Source organism: Paramisgurnus dabryanus, chromosome 1, assembly GCF_030506205.2.
Source record: "Paramisgurnus dabryanus chromosome 1, PD_genome_1.1, whole genome shotgun sequence".
NCBI lineage: Eukaryota > Metazoa > Chordata > Actinopteri > Cypriniformes > Cobitidae > Paramisgurnus > Paramisgurnus dabryanus.
This window is the reverse complement of record NC_133337.1, coordinates 20,775,951-20,796,257: the sequence shown is the minus strand read 5'-3', so window position 1 is coordinate 20,796,257 and position 20,307 is coordinate 20,775,951. Positions and strand designations below refer to the sequence as shown.

At 36.1% G+C, this 20,307-nt stretch overlaps 1 protein-coding gene across 14 annotated transcripts in view; it reads left to right on the top strand.

The window, feature by feature from the left end:
* The window catches only part of magi2a (membrane associated guanylate kinase, WW and PDZ domain containing 2a), a 267,335-nt gene that overhangs the window by 136,619 nt on the left and 110,409 nt on the right, over nucleotides 1–20,307 (top strand). For all 14 annotated transcript variants that reach the window (XM_073813944.1, XM_065268675.2, XM_073813942.1 and 11 more), the window contains exons 3-6: nucleotides 2,442–2,561; nucleotides 9,726–9,941; nucleotides 13,741–13,945; nucleotides 18,758–18,837. In XM_073813944.1, the coding sequence (XP_073670045.1) occupies nucleotides 2,442–2,561; nucleotides 9,726–9,941; nucleotides 13,741–13,945; nucleotides 18,758–18,837 (621 nt within the window). The remainder of the gene's footprint in view (nucleotides 1–2,441; nucleotides 2,562–9,725; nucleotides 9,942–13,740; nucleotides 13,946–18,757; nucleotides 18,838–20,307) is intronic.

The window sequence follows — 20,307 nt, the reverse complement described above, 5'->3', positions numbered from 1 at the left end:
CAGTTATAGAGTTGTGTCCTCATGCTAAACGTAGGCAAAGTGTCAAAAAAGTAGTTGGGCGTGTTACAGAGTATTTCTGTGCCGAATGCACTTCGCCAGGGTTCGTTCAAGTTTCAGAAAGTTTTTTTTCGATTACAGGTCCAGCTGACGTTTCAGGGGTTTTCTATATGTATTAGGGATGCTAAACAATTAATCGCGATTAATCGTTAGCAGAATAAAAGTTTTTGTTTACATCACATATGTGTGTAAACTTTGTATAATAAATATGTATATATATATATATATATATATATATATATGAACACATTCATGTATAATTTTAAGAAAAAAATGTATATATTAAGTATTTATATATAATATAAATTATACATAAATATACAAATGTATATACACATGTTAACATTTCTAAAACATATACATGCATGTGTGTACATTTATTTATACAAAGTTATTATACACAGTTCACACACATATATGATGTAAACAAAAACTTTTATTCTGCTAACGATTAATCAAGCTTAATCGTTAAGCATCCCTAATACGTATCACTTCTTTATATGGGCACTTCCCCCGGAAAACCCTGCCCACCCGTCAAGGGAGACGCTAGAACTTGCAAACATCTTATCACGCAACACAGCTTTGTTTAATTTCAAAACTCAACAATGGCATGAAAGAAGAAGTGTGTTTTTGGATGTAAGGAGAAGAAAGCCAACCTTATGAAAACAATGGATATAGTTTATTATTCGGGGTAGCAGCGGAGTTTTGCGTGTGTGTTTGATGCGCTGGATTTTCCCAACCGGGTCACGAGTTGCATGCGGTAAGTAAGACTTCTGTCTTTTGTTGGAAATAGGCGCGTGCATATTGTATAAATGACACGAACATGTAGTGAATCACAAGTTATAAGTGTTGTATAGTGTTGCATGACTCGTACTCGCTCCTCCCGCGGTAGTAACTCCTCTTTCTTCATTTTTTCGTACGTTATCGGAAAGATTTGGTAAAGCTTATATTTCTTTTATAAATTTGATTAAACTAAAGACCCTTCGAAAGGATGTAATACTACTCTATAGGTACTCCAGATTAACATCAGAAATGCCGAAACAGCGTGTGCTACGTGAGCAGTAAACAGTATGGGGTAAACGTGTAATCTGTATAAGAACGTTATGATTGGCCCAAAGCTGTCAACACGTTCCGACCTCATCCGTTCTAAATGTCCATAATTATTGTTCTCCTTTCACAGCGCTTACCAGTACTTTAATGGTAATCTTCAACCTCTCTTACTGGTAAATTGGCAGCACTGATTTTTGAAAGCCACATGATTTTTGAAAAAGACTTTGGAAAAGGGAGTCGGGCCGAGTACCAAAACACACTTGTAGCCAATCAGCAGTAAGGGGCGTGTCTACTAACTGACATCTTGCCTGCGTTGCGTATGTTTGGGACGGGTCTATCAAAAGAAGGTCCAGATTCTATTGGGGTAGAGGCATGTTTGTTTAGGTGATTTCAAATATGAAAATTTGCTTTCAGGGATCATATGCCGTCATTATTTCTGTGTTAATAAGCAAAAGTACAGATTATGAAGAAGGTTGGTGCTAAAATGGCCTTGGATAAGTATTTGTGGGGTTGGCTTGCTCTTTTTGTGTCCGATTAGTTAAGGCCTGTTCACATGAAGAGCAATATCTATAAAAATTACGCTAAACAATGTTCATTGAGGGCAGTTGTTAGTTGTTAGTTAGGACTCTCTCTATTCTCATAAAGGGATAGTTACCCAAAAATGAAAATTCTGTCATCATTTACACACCTTATGTTGTTGAAAACCTGTATGAGTTTCTTTGTTCTAATGAACAAAAACTGTGATATTTTGAGAAATAATGGTAACCACACAGTTGGCGGTACCCACTGACTTCCATAGGATTTGTTATTTCTACTATGAAAGTCGATGGGTACAGCCAACTGTGTGCTTACCATCATTTGTTAAAATATTGTACATTTTGTATTACAGAATGATGACAACATTTTCTTTTTTGGTAACTATCCCTTTAAATTTACAGTGGTTTTTAAAACGTCATAGTTTATTGTTATGATCCTTGGTATGAACAGACCTTAAGCCTTCATCTCAGGACCCAGGAGAAAATTTTTACAAACTCTTTTCTTCATTTTTTTTCCTGGGTGATGTTTCCTTTTGTATGTGTGAGGTTGCATCATTATTTTTGACTGTATACCTCAAATATCCCTCATCAAAAAATGTTTTGTTCTGTGCCTGACAGACAGCACATTTGGCACTCTGAGTAAAAGCAAAGTAGACCAGTTCAAGTTCTACTTATGTTGAGTTTGCTATAAAACACCTTTTGGTGGATGAGCGTTCTAGCTGGTGATTAAGCCCGTGGTGTAAACCCTTTGGGGGCTCGCTGACCTGAACTAACTTGTTCCCTCTCTCTCCTCTGCAGGTACAACCAGGCAGCCTAAAGAAGGAGAGGTTCCAGGAGTGGACTATAATTTTGTGACTATTGAGCGGTTTGTGGAGCTGGAGAAAAGTGGAGCTTTACTAGAAAGTGGAACTTATGAAGGTAAGATAAAAACTGATTGGCAAGACTAAGTTATTTAGTTTTATTTTGTTAATGATATTTGGTTCACTAGGGTTATGAATCAAACAAACAAATTGCACATTGGTTGTAAAACATTGTGTTATGGCATTACAGTGATCATTTTTGCATAAAAGCGTCAGCTAAATGAATAAGTAAATAAGTAAAAATAAATATAAAAAACAACTTTTTGCATTTCAGATTTTCTTAATTCATTATTTCTTTATATTTTTTATTATATAATCAGTGCCGGTCCTAGATGCATTTGTTGTAAACAGGCATGTGATTGGCTAAGGACAAAAAAGCAGGAAAATATATTGAGACCCCCCCCCCACACACACACACGCCAATCAAACTGGTGGCGGATCTATACGGATGGTAAAGTAGGACCCATAACAACTTATTTGAACAAAAAACACATTTTACAGTTTATTTTACAGCTAGATGTGCAACATGCAACTTTTTTGTACAGTATGACACATAACAACTTATTTGGTGGATGTGTAACAGTGGGAATCAAAAGCAAGTGTCTTTTCCACTGCTCCATCACCACCTCTCTCTATATCAACAACCATGATAAAAAATATGTTTTAACTTATTTTTTTTTTTTTGCATTTTTACACAACTTTAACAGCTAAATGTGCAACATGCAAATGTTCATGTCAAAAGAAGGCCTATTTTGCCGACATCCAAATAAAATGTAGGCAATGGCTTATAAAGAACTAAAGGCATGGCTACTTTTAATTTTATACTTTAAGTACATTTCCAAGCCTTTACTTTGATACTTTTACTTGAGTAAAGAAGTTAAATCAGTACTTCTATTTTTACCAGAGTATTTTTTTTATACAAATATCTGTAAATGTGCTACACAGGACCATTAGTTATAATAAAGTGTCTTAAAGGTCTCTTTTTCTAATTTTAGACCCCTGTAGATGAGTAACTTTGTTAGCTGTTAAACATGAACAATAGAAGGTTGACACTAATAAATAGAAGTAATTGTACAAAAAAGTGCAGGTGCTATTTATTTTAATCAAACTGGTCAACCTTAAAACTTTAAACACACGAAACCTTTGAAACAAACGATGATACAGAGGCCGTTTCTCAATCCTAAGTCTGCAGCCTTCCGGAGGTCGCATTTCTAAGCTGCATACATATATATAATTAATAATAGTTTACTATTATTCTTAGTTAATCGTAAATTGTTGTAATATGTTTATCAGGGCTTGACATTAACTTTTTGAGGAACTTGTCCTTCGAAAAAGTAAATTTGTGTTTCACTTTTTGTCCATGCACAAAAGTCACTTGTCCGGGTAAAGATTTATAATATAATGTATTTTTTGTGTTTTTCTAATCAGTGGCAGAGCAAGGGATTTTTCATAGGGGTGGCCAGGCAGGGGCCAGCAGTTACTCTGGGGTGGCATATAAAATCTCTATCATCCAACCTTAAAATACTTTTAAGTATTATAGGTGTGTTAATCACAATGATGTATAACATACAATTGCTACAATAATTACATTTTTATTAAAATGAATTGAGATTAACATACAATTTATAGTCATAATTCAACCTCCATGTTTTTTAAACTATTTAATCAAATAAAACTTTTGAAATTTACTTTGAAACCAGAATTTATATCTCCCGTTGCTGAAAAAACTATAGAGACCAGAAAATCATGTGAATTTTGAAGGCTACTTTAATGTATTTTACTAAGATTTGTTTGACTGCTTTTTGCTACTCTTTCTGAAGAAGGATGCTATATCTGCTGCCTTTCTCTTCATTTTTCCCTCATTTCAATGATTGTCTGACATTAAAACACTAAAGCAAAACATTAAAACATTACCATGTTTTTAAAAACTTATTAGGGTAAATGTATCTAGATTATCTGTTATATATAAAATCAATCTTAATCCTTGCATTTACGCTGTAATGTTCGTGTGGGATTTTTAATGTACAGTGACGAACACTGTCAGATTAAAATCGGCTGTCACGCAGCGCAAACACACACAGAGGCGCGCTGAAAGAGAGATTCTCATTATAAAACAGATTCTTAAACAAGATTTTAACCCATTTATGTGTTTTTACCGAACTTTAGAAGAGAAAACGCAGTGATGAAAACGCGGTTGAAGTGTCTGTCATTAAAATTCACGCCGGAGCCTGAAGAAACATCACTCTAGACTCCACTCCGTCCCGCGATTCCCGCCCCTCCGTGTTCGTCGATCAGGTTTCATGCACGAATGTAATGCTCAGTTAGGTTAAACCAGGCTCGATGAGGTAACTTATTTCCTTGCCTTTTTCGGAACCAATATTGTTGCATCGTCCCTCTCTCAGTCGCCACCAGGATTTTATGCAATGGCGCTCGTTTTTCCTCTAATTTCTGTGAAAATAAGAAATAAACCGACGTGTATATGTTTGCCGCTTTGTTTCGTGTCACGCGAGTGACAGCCAAACGTCGCAAATGAGGAGAAGAGAGGAGAGAAACGATCGGGTCTAATTGGTGAATACAATCATACTTCGCCATCCGCCATTTGCGAACGGTCAGAAACACGTCCTTGTTGATACTTGGAAAGGAAGGAAAATGCATCTCTTTGTCATCTGCCACCGGTGTGGCCCTGTTGCACGGGGACGGCGATTGTGGTTCCGTCCCGGGTTACCATGGCGACGGCTGTGAGATACCCCCCTCCCCCCTTATTTTTTTTTTTTTACATATCTGCATGATTCACGTAGGTCACATTTTCAGGTCGGAAAATCCGGAATTCCGGATTAATCCGGAAAAATCACATCCCTGTGTAAAGATATTATGTGTTGTTAGAAGCAATTAAAAATAAACCTGATGTAAATTCACTTAATTAATCAAATTAAATATAAATACATAGGGCTCTATCATACACCCGGCGCAATGCGGCGCAGTGCAGCGCAATGCGCGATGCAAGTGTCTTTTGCTAGTTTCAACCCGGCGCAATGATAATTTTCATGTTTAGCGCCACGATGTTTAAATAGCAAATGCATTTGCACCCATGGGCGTTCTGGTCTTAAAATGAGGTGTGTTCAGGCGCATTGTTGGCGCGTTGCTATTTTGAGGCAACTAAAATAGACTACGCCATTGACCAACAAAAACCTAGTCTAAAGTCAATGGCGGAATATGTTTTTTTGTTATTTAAAGAGTGCGGTAGTAATATGCGCCTATAAATGGGATGACAACACGGGTTTGCTTATGACATACATAATGCGCAGCAGCACAAAAACGCTTTTAAATATGAAAGATTAAAGGATTGAATGTAAAAGATTATTATTGAGTCTTTTGGACATAAATGAGGACAGATTATGAGACGTTAGAAGGCGCAAAGAGTTGCTTCACCCGTAGCCTGGTAAGTAAATAAATGCATCTATTTTTAAATGTTTTTTAAATGCTACCTCACGGATTTATTGTATATGATGACTCTGTACCTGTGGATATGTTGAGATGAGAACAACTTTTAAGTAATGCTTTGTAAAAAATCCCATGGCGCTCTCCAAATGCTGAAACGCTTCGGCTCTCCGCACGTTTGTAAATTATTATCTCTTGTTTGTATTTTTAGAGTACAAACCTTTTCTTGCATATTTGCAAATTATTTTATGAGATTACAATGATTACGTAGGCTATCAATACATTTACAGCAATTCAAAGCCTGCTATTTGTACTTCTTTGACTGAAAGAAAAAGGCTTTAAAGGTTTTAATCCAAAAAAATAAAATTTCAATCAAAATGAAAACAACACAATTTTTTACCATTCCTTTTGCTCCGCTTAGTTTTTCAGTTTACAAAGTCCATCATCTAAATAGGGATTGGACATAGCGCCAACGCAACTGGCTTTTAAAGGGGATGAGAGCAGAGACTCTCATTGGTTTATTGCACGTTACGCCCAAAACCCACCCATTTCTCATTAGGAGAATATGAACAACCCTTTTCGACCGTGCGCTCGGAGCACAAACCATTTTTCCTGTCGTCAAATTAGCAAAAGTGGATTCAGACATGCCCATTTAGACGTTGCACCGTGCGCTTTAGACAATGCGCTTAGATCGTTAAAATAGGGCCTATAATGTTAAAGTTAAAAATTACCCATTTACCAAACCTAAACAAACTGAACAACAAACACATTAAAGTACATATATGTGGTTTACTTTATTTAAAGACATAAATGATTACTTAACTCTTTCACCGTCAGCGTTTTAAAAAAAAAGTTGCCAGCCAGCGCCAGCGTTTTTCATGATTTTCACCAAAGTTTAATGCCTTCCAGAAAATGTTCTTCTTTAAATATATAAACATACAATATACCAAATGAAAGAAAAAAATTTTCTGATTAAAAAAAAAAACATTTCATCATACCTGCAGTGGTTCTTTTGTAATCAGCTTTTGAATATGGGTAGGTTTCTGCAAAAACATCAAATTTTGAGCAAAAAGCTGAGATAATTCCATTTTTGTGACGGACTTTTCATAGTGATCCCATACAGAGCGATCTTTAAAACAGACACTGACATGCAAACGCTTGCCATAGGGCAATACTTCCGGGTTTAAAAAGTTGCTGAAGGGTGCCACCTGGTGGATAATAGCGGTATTGCGGAAAGACGGAAAATCTCGTCATTGGCAGGGAAGCGTTTTCTCTTGATTGACGAGATATCTCGTCAATGGCGGCGAAAGAGTTAATAATGAAAATCAATTTTTTTCTTCCTCTTGTTACCTTGTTATAATTTTTTTGTTTCTTTTTTCTTCTCCAGACGGATAGCTCCGTTTTGAAGTCATGGTGGGAATATTATATGCACAGCATCACTCGCATGTCACACACTGCATGTTGTCCGGGTGCATATCAGTTTCAGTAATTAAAGAAATCATTAAATATTCTGCATAAATCTGCATGTTTGCAATTTATTAAAATGATAGCTTCTTGTTTACATTAAACATAATAATCATTTTGATTTGGTATAATGGCATTTAACTCTTTCCCCGCCATTGACGAGATTTTCCGTCTTTCCGCAATACCGCTATTATCCATCAGGTGGTGCCCTTCCGCAACTTTTTAAACCCGGAAGTATTGCCCTATGGCAAGCTGCTGCATGTCCGTGTCTGTTTTAAAGATCGCTCTGAATGGGATCTCTATGAAAAGTCCGTCATAAAAATGGAATTATCTCTGCTTTTTGCTCAAAATATGGTGTTTTTGCAAAAACCTACCCATTTTCAAAAGCTGATTGCAAAAGAACCACTAAAGGTAGGATGAAACGGTTTTTTTTGTTTGAAAGCAGAGGGTCTGTTCTTTCATTTGGTATATTGTATGTTTGTTTATTTAAAGAAGAATATTTTCTGGAAGGCATTAAACTTTGGTGAAAATCATGAAAAACGCTGCCGCTGGCTGGCAACTTTTTTTAAAAACGCTGGCGGTGAAAGAGTTAAATTATTTTGAGATCAAGGGGGCCCCTAGTGGTGCGAGGTCCCTATTCAACTTGCGTAATATGCGTATTGGAAGGACCGGCACTGTATGTAATCTAATTTATTCATTCAGTGTAGCATCACTAAACAAAATAATGGCTTTGTCACAGGTGTAACAGGGCCTTCTTATCGTACTTATTGCTTTTGTATGATTTATTTTTGTCTTTATTTATTTATTTTTGTCTTTTTTATAATAACATTGCATTGTTATTTTGCTTTGTAACTTTATTTTCTGTAAAGCTCTTCGAGAAAAAAACTTTTATAGGCGCTATATAAAATAAATGTATTATTGTTATTAAACTCCTCCCTGTTGCAATGAGATGTGTGTTTTATCAGCTATTAGATTGAGCATTTTGAAATAGGCTAGTAGACCATCCAAGTACTTCAAATACACTAATTTAGGATGGATAAAATGTGAATTGGGATGCAGGTTTGTTCTTTGTCTTGCTTGATCTGCTTGAGCTCTGTGAGTTCTTGAGCTGTGGGAAAATGTCTGCTTGGCGTTAACTCTTGTTCATTTACAATGGGATATAAAAATACCCTTAAGGGAAACTGTGTCTATGCCTTGTAAGCATAGCCTTTCTTCTCTTTAAAGTTCCAACAACTCCATCTCTAGAATAAATTCCCTTTCTATATCGCTATCCATTGACAGCTTTAACACTCTTGGACATGGAGTAGATTAATGTTCTCTAGCAGTTTTTGGAATGGCGATTTTTTTTATTTTTCCTTCATTTATGTGTGTCCTTTGGCAAGAAGTACCATATGTGTCTGGCACATTAAAGAGCTCTGAGACTTTTTCACAACTCAGCTTTAATAATGTAACGCCAGGTTTCTAAGAGAGATATGTGGTGGATTTACAAAGGTCCCTAGTTGAAAAATCATTGTTGTCAATTCCTGTTGGAATTTCTGTCATCATTTGGAACTCATCCAGAAGAATCATAATGATTTTTTCTTACATGTTTTCAACAAAACAAAACCTAGATCTTCTGAAAGCCTATGGGATTATTATGGTTGCCAATATGATAAAATATCCCTGGAGGATCATCGAGAAAAGTTCAAGCATAAAAAAATGATCCCTGTCCAATAACAAGTAATTTTCCCAATACAACAAGTAAGGTTTTGATAAACATTACAACATTACATGCCCCTATGGAAACAAATGAAATTTGAAACATTTTTTACAAAAAAGTAATTTTACATAAGTGTCCTGAAGGCAATGGGTTTTGTAAGAAACTAAAATCTCTCTCTCTCTCTCTCTCTCTCTCTCTCTCTCTCTCTTTCTCTGTCTCTGTCTCTCTCTCTCTCTCTCTCTCTCTCTCTCTCTCTCTCTCAGCTATACGTGACTGGTACTTTTTTGTAATTGTTTTTAAATCAGTATGAGTTACAGCTGTTGTGTGCAGTACTGTAACATCATGTCAGGTAGTGACCCAGGAAGAACTGAAGCTGTACTAAACCAGAAAAACCCTGCTCTCCTCTAGAGCCTGCTCATCCCAGGGGAGCCATGTCACTTGAATCTGTAAACACAAAACAGCACTCATACACTCACACCAATACAGATACATCTGAGCAACAGTTACTGTGCAGTGTTGTACGGCTGATGGGGGGGAAATACATCTGGGGTTAGATTTTGCAAGGACCAGATAGTTTTTTTCTGACCAAGCACAACTACGTTTATTTTTCATTGGCTGCAGATAACTATTACGGCACACCCAAGCCACTTGCAGAGCCCGGCCCACTACTGCTGAATGTAGCGGAGCAGCTGTTGCCCGGTGCCACACCCAGAGCAGAGGGCAAACGCAGACGCAACAAGTCCGTCAGCAACATGGAAAAGGCTGGCATCGAGCCGCCCGAGGAGGAAGAGGAAGAGAAGCCCGTCGTCAATGGCAACGGAGTGGCCATCACCCCAGGTGAGGAGCTCTTAATCAATAGAAGAGGTAGAGATATCTTTCGTGCCATCATGTCATGTACATTGCTTTCGGAGAAGTATGTTCAGATACTGTTGTGACCCCAGATCAGGGTTACCAGCATAGAGATGATTACCGTCAGGCCACTAGGTGCATCATGTATCATAGCAACTGTATCCACTCCAAATTACCTTGTGTAACCTCTGTTGTCAAGGCAATAGCATAGCAACCACCGTAGCAACATGCTATCACACGTTTCCTATTTTTCCTCTCCATAAGTGCAGCTCTGCATGACAGAAATGTGGCATATCCGTAAGCCCATTTGTTCGTGTATGAGTATATAAGTGTGAAATGTTGAAATAATACAATTGTTTAGATTTTAAATTATTAAAAGTGGTCTATTCAAGCTCAAAGGTTGTTTTTCAATAGTTTTCTTTCTTAATAGAGATCACCAGATAGGTTGCTTTATTTCTCTTTATACCGTGGGGCTGATGAATGCTTTATTCCGATCGAGGCTTGTGTGCCCTATTATCACCATTCATATATGCAAGCCAAACATTTTGCTAATAGAGCACTAATTGTTTACAAGAACATAAAATTCCTCATAAATCTAGTGACTTTTTATTCTCAAAATGCACCACATTGATGTACTTACCTTTAATGCACAATGTGACCGATCTTGTTTAGTCTGAAAGTTTACTTTGGGGCATATAGGAAATTATGACAAGATGGTTTACCAAAACCTATATATATATATATATATATATATATATATATATATATATATATATATATATATGCAGGGCTTTTTTACCTGAGAGAGTGCAAGAGCTGATGGTTTTGCGAATGCATGGGATGCAGTCTGAGCGCATACACGTACACTTCAGGAAAGATAAAACAATTGAATGGAAGTGATTGAAGAGATTTAAAGTGCATGCACAATCTCTGGGCAAGAGCGGAGAGAAATTCATAGCGCATACCTGAATTCACACATCCCAGTTTTGTCTGAAATCAAAGGAAACCCACAAGTGAAGAGGCTCGCGAATCATTTTAATGAAGGCTACTTTGTGCAACAATAATGCCCTCTCGACATTTGCCATAAAGTCTTAAATAAGTATTAACACAAACCACGATCATGCATATAAAATTTACTGCTGTTGTTAATAAATATTTAAAGTGTTTGTCTAGAGTTTTTGTGTTTATCTTTCCAGTTAATCTTCTACATACATCTTCTCATACACCTAAATATATGATATGATATGATCTATACTGATATACCTGTTAATAAATGTAGTCTTAATTTGGGTGGTCGGTCTGCATTTGAAAGTCAATCTGCATCTAATCTAGCTAAATCAAGTAAGACAACTCAAAATAAAGTCAAGTTTAATCATATAAAATGTTTGTTACTAGCATCATAATTGTGGCCAGTGAAAATGCTGAGTTGCTAGTAACTCTTTGGCTGGTGAGCAAAAAAGTTAATGTCAAGCCCTGTATATATATACATATACATATATACTTTGTTTGCACAGTCCTTCCGTAATTTTGTCACTCCTAGACATACGTCTGGTGTCAGGGGGGAAACGTTTACCTCGATGAAGGAAAGTCATTGTCTCACCAGTCTATGTTTATTCGGCTATCCAGTGCTGAGCTTCGATGAAACTTCACGAGATCGACGAGATGCTTCCACAGGGCGGGAGATACGCTGCGTGTTTGACAGCTTTGACACCAAATGGATATATATGTGAAAATCAGATGACATGATTTCACAACTTTTCATTGGCCATTTAGATATGTGACACACACTATATACGGAAATGAACCTGGACATTCAATCTGTCGAAAAATCTGCATATATATATATATATATATATATATATATATATATATATATATATATATATATATATATATATATATATAATGTTACTTGCAGCCCTAGCGTCCATCTCCATTATTACTGGCTTTCAGTAAAAGGAGCCCATCAAAGACTGATGGGAGTGGCTCTGTACATGTTATGAGTTTATTTTTGCTAAAATTGCCCAAGTAGTGCAACCATGATGTCTTAAAGCTTTTCTAGGTAGGCAGTTCACTAGGCTTTGAAACAAAGTTATTGTCTACAGTATATGTATATTGCTTATATAAGGTATGATAGGCAATAATTTATTAACAATACAGCAGTAGCCTCAAGTACCTTATTGCTTTTATAAGGCAGTTACCACACAATACAAATACTACAGCAACTTTCATGAAGTACGATAACTACAAGCCTTTCTTCCACTGGAAAAATAGTCCTTGACTAATTGTAAACAGCAACAGAATATTTTATATACGTTTATGTTGCTAAGGGTGCAAAATCATTGGGTGCAGTGGTCATAGCTTGAGTTGCACCAATATATCGACCAATAATTAGTATCGGTCGATAAAAGCATTTAAAAACACCCGATAGTCATGGGCACAATATATCCCATTAATCAAAAAAGAACAGGAAAATGTTGTGAATTTGAGCTTTATGTATAGAAAATGTAAAGAAACATCACTAATTTAATGTTTAATGGTCATTATATGATGGAATAACATTTATAAAATTTAAGCTTAAGAATTTAGTTAATGCAAGTTAATATAACCACCACACTATCGGTATCCGCAGATAGAGCATGATTAAACGGATGGTATCCGTGGAAAATGTAATATCGGTGCATCTCTAGCCAGTGTTGTGTTTTATCGTAAATAAATCTATTGACCAATCAGAAAGATCTGTAACTAACCATTTTATAAATGTATCGGTTGATTAAAACATAACCAATGGGGAAAAGTGCTGTCATCTTATAGTCTTTACTCTTTCTTTCGCTCTTGCACTTTGCATCTCAGTCTTTTTCCCTCCGCTACTCTGTCTTCTTTTGTTCCTGTCCTTCGGGAACTCCAACCTCCATAACTCAAACTAGGACACATTCGTGTCTCTTTTTATTCTTTGACTTTTCTCTCTATATTTTTCTTTTCACACTGCAAACTCTGTTTTAATCACTCCACTTTTCTTCTCATAGTCCAGCTAACTTACTTTCCTACTTCGTCTTCTCCATCTAACATTTCTGTTTTACAGTGACCTGCTTTTTAATTCTTTCAGAAACCTCAAAATCTCAGTAACATCTCCCTCTCTCTCTTATAAATATTTTCTCTCTTTCTGTCTCTGTCTGTCTCATTCACTTTCACCAGTTTTCTCTCCAGTCTGGGACTCTGTAGTTTTAACAGCACCGCCGTTAAAAGTTGGATGCGTCTAGTGAATTATTTTGTTGGGTACTCATAAATTTGACAGGCTCTTTTTATTAGCGCACTGTAGGTCCTCTTTGTAACTATTTTACAATATTATATTACACCATACATCTTATTTTATGTATCTGCTTCTGTGGTCTACTGATTTTTTATTGATACAGGAGATGAATCAGAAGTAGATTTATAATTTTGCTTGTTTAAAGCACATTATTCTAATTTATGACTTAATATTGGTTCTTGCTGTTTAAACAGTTTAACAGCTAATCCTAATGTACATTTATTTAGTACATATTACCAGTGTATGCATTTGGCAGAGTGTAATACATCTAGGTGGCAGAGTATAATATAGGTTTTATATCTAGTCGTTTATTTTTTGGTTAGGTTTTCTGTAATGTTTCTAATTTGGTTTGTGAATGTACTGTGTGAATTTTGGTTTGGTACGGTTTATAATAAGCCTGTGTCAAGTGGTTTGTTACATAAAGGGAAGATGTTTTTGACTTAAGAGCTATTTCACATTTTTGTATGTGTTTTTCAGAGTCTAGTGAACATGAAGACAAGAGTACAGACGCATCAGGAGAAATGCCCAGCACATGCCCCTCCGAGACCCCTACAGATGCGCCCAAAGAAGAACTTGAACCCTCCAAATCACCCCCCAAACCAGACGAGAACGATGAGCTGGGTCCTCTGCCGGATAACTGGGAGATGGCTTACACTGAGAAGGGAGAGGTCTACTTTATAGAGTGAGTACTTCATTTATCTATCAAACGTGGAAGTGACGTGATGTGACGTATTTCCTCTTTTTGGTTTGAGACTTCCATTTCGATAGCCGGCCGGTAGAAAACAGTGTTGTGGGAGCATGCACAATAAATGAATAAAAACAGTGGCCTGATATATTATATGAAGATATATTTATTTATTTTGCATTGTTGCTCAGAGTTGACAAGTCTTGGATGCACAACTATAAAAGCACAAAGGCATACCAGTACCTGTACAGTGGGAAAGTCAGTCGTGTTTGTATCTGAAAAGACCAATAATGCGTGTTTTTACCTTTTTCATGCATATGTTAAAAATTTCCCAACTGTCCCCCTGTAGTGAGTTTTTATAAAGGACATTTTTTATTTGACTGTTATATTTTTTACATTTCTATGGGGACATATCAAGCTTATCACGTGAATGTGATGCTTCCTATAGTATCTTGCTCATTCAACGCATTTAGTTATTTGACAAGCACAAAACACAATAAACATATTAATTACATTTATTTAGTATATTTTCATTTTGCGTTAAATTTATGTATATTTTATTACATCGCTGCTTCTTATGCACTATTGGGAGACCTGGTAATTTTGGAAATTATTTGCTTTTTCATTTAAAACATAACAAAAATAAGTGCAAATTGCAAAACATTAAGAACTATTATAAACATTAAATTATAAGCAGTTTATGTCATGTATTCTGTACTGTAATCTGTTTTGAAAAAAATAAGCCAGCTAAATCAGCATATTTTATCAGCATAATTTTAGTGTTTTTTTTTAAACAATTATTGTATTTATTATTTACTGGCAGTTTATATGAAAGGTTTTACTGGAAGGAGGTGTGAATACAGATCATGGGTGTGTGCATGCGCCACATACACATTCAGCTCTTGTGCATGGATTATGGTCAAAACAAATGTTTTGTAATATCAAAACGGCACACTCGTGTCACTCGCAATACAACTACCATTAGCTTTAGTGGCTCACTGGAAGTCTTAAGGGGGTCGCACACCGGACGTGCAGCTTCAAAATGCAAACTATACGTTAGCAGTCAATGTTAGTCGTTAATGATTTGGGACAAATACAATGTTATTTAAAGGTGACATAGAATGATTGAACGGGGTATTTATTCTTGTTCTGTGATGTGACATGTAGACAATTTTTTTTTGTTTGGGTCTGTAAAAACTTCCTAAAAACCTCTCTCAGATAGCTCTATTAGGGTGGGGGATTTTAAACAAGTCGTTTTGCACCTATTTGGCTCCCCCTACTGGCTTAACTTGCAATCTTATTACTGATTGGCTGACTTTGCTACCACTCAAAAAAATTTGCCAATTATTTTAAATTGGAGGGGCAGTAAGATGCCTGTGAAGTCATAAGCATCAGTTTTTCAGATTAGGCTGTTTTCTGGCTGAAATTTCTAAAAGAGGAATTTCTATGAGACTGAGATGTTTAGCACTTTTTATATGTTCGTGAATGCGGGTAGACTACCATTATTCAACAAAGACAAGGTAAAAAATTTTTTTCATTCTCTGTCCCCTTTATGTTAAACTATGTGAGTGGCACTCTGTGGCGCGACAGGGATTGAGCAACTTCCTGTTATTTAATGCTATATAATGTGCGCTTCCCGTGTACAATACCTCCAAGGTGTCCTAGACGCGACTCGACGCTGCGCGTCCGGTGTGCAACCCCCTTGAGTCGTAGCTGGGCATCCTGGACAGGCGCTTTCTGTCGGTGCCGGTGTGCGTATACTCATAGAAAACAATGTGTTCATTTTTTTAGAACGGCACGGCGCTGAGCTGCATGTTCGGTGTGCGACTCCCTTTACACAAAAGAGCTCAAAGATGGCATCTCCCACATATTAACGTCAAAAGCAAGGTGGATAATCTACATATAGTGTCAAGTGTTTGTGTGTGTTTGTTGCGTAAATGAGAAAGAGAGTAGACAGTGTGTACACTGTCAGAAAAAATGTCAAAAAATGGTCCCTAGCTGTCACTGGGGAAGTACCCTAGGTTTACATAGTAAGGTTTAAATTGTGTATGTACCATTTAGGTACATCCATGTATACATTTGGTTCCAATATGTACCTTTGAGGTGATAATATGAACTCTTTAGGTGCAAAGGTATAATGTTTTGATAAAGTCAATGGCATGTTCCTATTTTAGATGAAATGTGTGTGTCAATTGCAGCTAACTGTTCAGCACTAAATTATCCATTGGGACAAGCGGATCGTTGTTTTCTGTTGTATCGTTCATGACAGAAGCTTTATTCGAGTGACTCTCCAAGGACAGTTTTTCACTGCTTCGTGTAACGCCACACACAGTACGCACTGGCCCACACGGCGTGACTATTGAGGATTTAATGGAGTTGTCAAGCAGCCAGTAGTGCCTTGTTTTTCTCAATCTCCCTCACAGATGGATCGCCTTCGATTCTCAAACCGTAGACACTTCTCCATATGTCTGTCTCTTACCACGCGCACACACTTATACCGGACCGGATTAATCACCACAAAATGTTTCTGTACATGCATTAGTCACATTAAAACTCCCCATGCAACCAAACAAATGCATGCCACCAACAGCGTATCGCTTGTTATGCTTTTATATGTAATAAAGTAACTTTCTCTAAGAGGGAATTAGAAAAGAGACGTACCAGAGAAAAAGGCGCAAGCCGAGATACAGAAGCATGGTGCAAAGGAAGGAGGGGGGTACATCAAAGGTGTAAAATTTTTCGCTCCTGGCTCCAATTTTTTAGGCCAATTTCTCATCAGAGAGCCATCAGTCGAGACTGTCGAGTCTACTTTCCTCCCACTGATCCCAGAGCAGTTTCTTCTGCTAGTTCTGTCAAAAGGGATTTCACTTTAAAGTGAATACGACTATTTAACTTCACCGCTGTCTCTTTTTTGTTTTAAACATAAAACAGTGCAATTGTGCTGGATTCTCAGTTGCATTGTTGTGTCAGACATAACTGTAAGTGGTGAGTTTTCACTTCAGGTCAAATGCTGCAATGGCAGAGCAACAACTTTACGGAAACCTTGCTAGAAAAGTTAAAGTTAGTTAAACTATGAAAATAGTTTTAGATAGCTACTTAACACATTAGCACAGATATTGTGACATTTACCAGGGATCCACCGAAATTTCGGCCACTGTATTATCGGTTTTTGGACGAAAGAAAAATTACGGCTGCTGCATATTTCACCATTTCAGTCCAAGCATCATTGGTTCTTTAAGATGTCAAATCTAACCTGTGTCTGGATATAAAGAATTTGGTTCCAAAACGCAATAAACGCCATTTTAAAAAAAATTAGTTACCGCCAATATCAGTATTGTATCTGGTCAGTATTAAAAAGTAAATTATTAATTTTACGCAAAATTCAATATCCGCCATGTTATTCTGTCATCTTTTCTCCCTTTTTTTCCCAAAACGCAATAAAAGCCACTCGTCCTTTTCTGCAGAATGCAATTAATCCGCTCAACAAATCACAGTGCACCATTCTACGCATTGTAAACAACAATGGCGGCATGTTGGAAATCTAGTTTTCCTCATCTTGTACTTTGTGATCAATAAAGAAACAAAAACAAAATAATACTTTGATGGCATTGATAAACCTGTGGTGGTTTTCTGTGACAGGAAAGAAACGTAAGCCATCAACATCTTATAATTTACGCGAAATGCCGGCTGTTGCTTGATCTCACACGACAGCATCAAGCTTCTGTCATGCAAACACATTGACCACAGGGGATCTTATAAAAAACTTTCCATTACTTTATCGGAAGTCAACGAAAATCGAGCAGGACAAAAACATTTTACAGCTGATTGCTGTAAAAAAAAGTTCAGCGACGACGTCCCAAGTATAACCACAGCAATGCCAGTGTTCTTAATATAACAAAGTAAGTGTTTTATTAATGCCATTAATGTTTAATCAGTGTATACCACTAGTCAACTAAATAAATATAATATGGCAAAGTAGAATGCCATTTATATATTGATTTAATAGATTTAAAGCATTTTGAAAGAAAAAAAAACCTTGTCATGGATTTATTGCATTTTCTGGAAAAAATTATAAATTAGAATAAATCTTTGAAAGTCAAATTATGGATTTGAATTTTAAGTGTTATTATAACCTTAAGATGCTATGTGAAAGTTTGTAACAGAAAATATAGTTTTTTATCTGGTCAATTTCTTGGTATAGAAAGCAAGTTTTTATCGAAATTAGTCAAAATGGATTAATTGCGTTTTGGAACCAAACTCTTTATATAATCCCTATTAAAATGAGCATTTTCATAATATTATCAATTACAAAATGTAAACGGACATATCATAAAAAGCTTTATTTAAATGAAAATAAATAGTGTCTGCTAATTATTAGTATTATATTAAATTATATTATATTAATAATAATAATAATAATTACTACTACTGCTACTAATAATGTTTGGACTCCTTAAATGTTAGCTTATAAGTCACACAACTTTCTTTCCGTCCTGCTCCTCCTCTTTTCTTTTTTGCTGTGCTAATGAGAAGCTTACAGCTAATTAAAAGTATTGATTGCCGTTTTGTTAAGCTAAACTTTTTTCTACCCATCGTTTAGAGCTGAGATCTCCAGAGACCTCCCTTCTTTCTCGTTCGTCTTATCATTGTGATGATTTACAGGAACAGTTTGCAACACACTCATCTTCTCTTTCACTCTCTCTCTCTCTCTCTCTCTCTCTCTCTCTCTCTCTCTCTCTCTCTCTCTCTCTCTCTCCCTCTGTGTCTCTTTACCTCTTACCTCTTCTGCTCCATGTCTTTTCATTCCAGCCACAATACAAAGACAACGTCGTGGTTGGACCCCCGGCTGGCAAAGAAAGCAAAGCCTCCTGAAGAATGCAAAGAGAATGGTAAATATTTTTCCCTTTATCTTTGACTGTGTTTGCTTTTTTGTTTGGACCACCAAACACAGATGTTTGAGTCTGCTGAAATGATGCAGTTGGCATGAAAGGCTCTGTTTTTTACAGTAAGGTTTTGTAGTTTGATAATGATTCAGTAATGAAAACAAAGTAGAAGTGGCCTTTTGCATTTATTAAACAATTTTATGAAGGACACTTCAAATTCTTTTACTACGTAAAGAGAGAAAACTGTGTAAGGTGCTGTGATTGGATCGCATTAATTTGTTTTTTTAATTAAGTTTTTTTTTTCAACTTTTTAATTAAATGTTTGGGTTCACTAGTTATTTACAAACTAATTGGCTCCAAATTAATGAATTACCAGCATTCCATGTATTTTTACAATCATTATGAGCTTTTAAAATGCCTGCATATTTATTTTAAAATGGAAAAATGCTGTTTAATATAATGGAGGTTTGGATAGAGCAGGATGTCACACGGTAAAACATTTAGCCGAGCAAGTGTAGAATAATATAAAATCAAGGCCAATTACATTTTATAGCTGGAACTAACCTGACTTCATTCAGTAATGATGAATTCTTATTACACATTTCTTGTATTTATTTTACTCACATAACTTACATGTTAATGTGTATTTGTGTTTGTGCAAAAAACCTTGGGTATCTTAAATATTATACTGCCTAAACTTATATTGTTGGATGAGTATTAAAGAGATAGTTCACCCAAAAATGCAGGAGCAGAGTGGGACCAAAAAATCTCCCGGGAAATTTTGTAGACCACCGGCCCTCCGTGGTCAAAAAAAATTATAATTATTAAGGTCTCGTATTTGTAGTAAAACCAGGGTAATACAAATTGTAATCAATCTGCCAAAAAAACTCAAACATTTTCATAATAATAATAAAATCATGGCTAATTTTCCTAAATGAGTAACTTTACAAAATGATACCTGTTTGAAAGACGGATATGCGCACTTGTCAATCAGTTGCATATTACATAACAGTGCGGCCAGAGACGAACGTGCTCATCAACAGGAAATAATATATGGAATAATGTGTGCATCTTTGAATAACTGGAAGAATAAATTTCCTCTAAATATAATTAATGTTTTTTCATTGTTATTGCTTATTTAGACTTGTTAGTGCGGTTAACAGCGTGTTTTGGCACATTTACCTCCGAGTTTATTTTAGTAATATTGCTGTTTTTCCGGTTATAATAATACAATTTACATGCCAATCCCGCTTCCTTGTCTGTTTATTCATTTCATTATGTTGTTATGTAAAGTTATGTGTGGATATTTATTGCCATGAGACGTTTATTGCCGATATGAGTACTCTTGTCTAATATTCAAATCATATGCGGAATAATGTTGAATAACTGTAACAGTTCCTTTGAAAATAATTTTTGTCAAAGTTTTGAGAAATAATAATGTTGTGAGGATATTTATTGCCATATTGCCGTTTAATA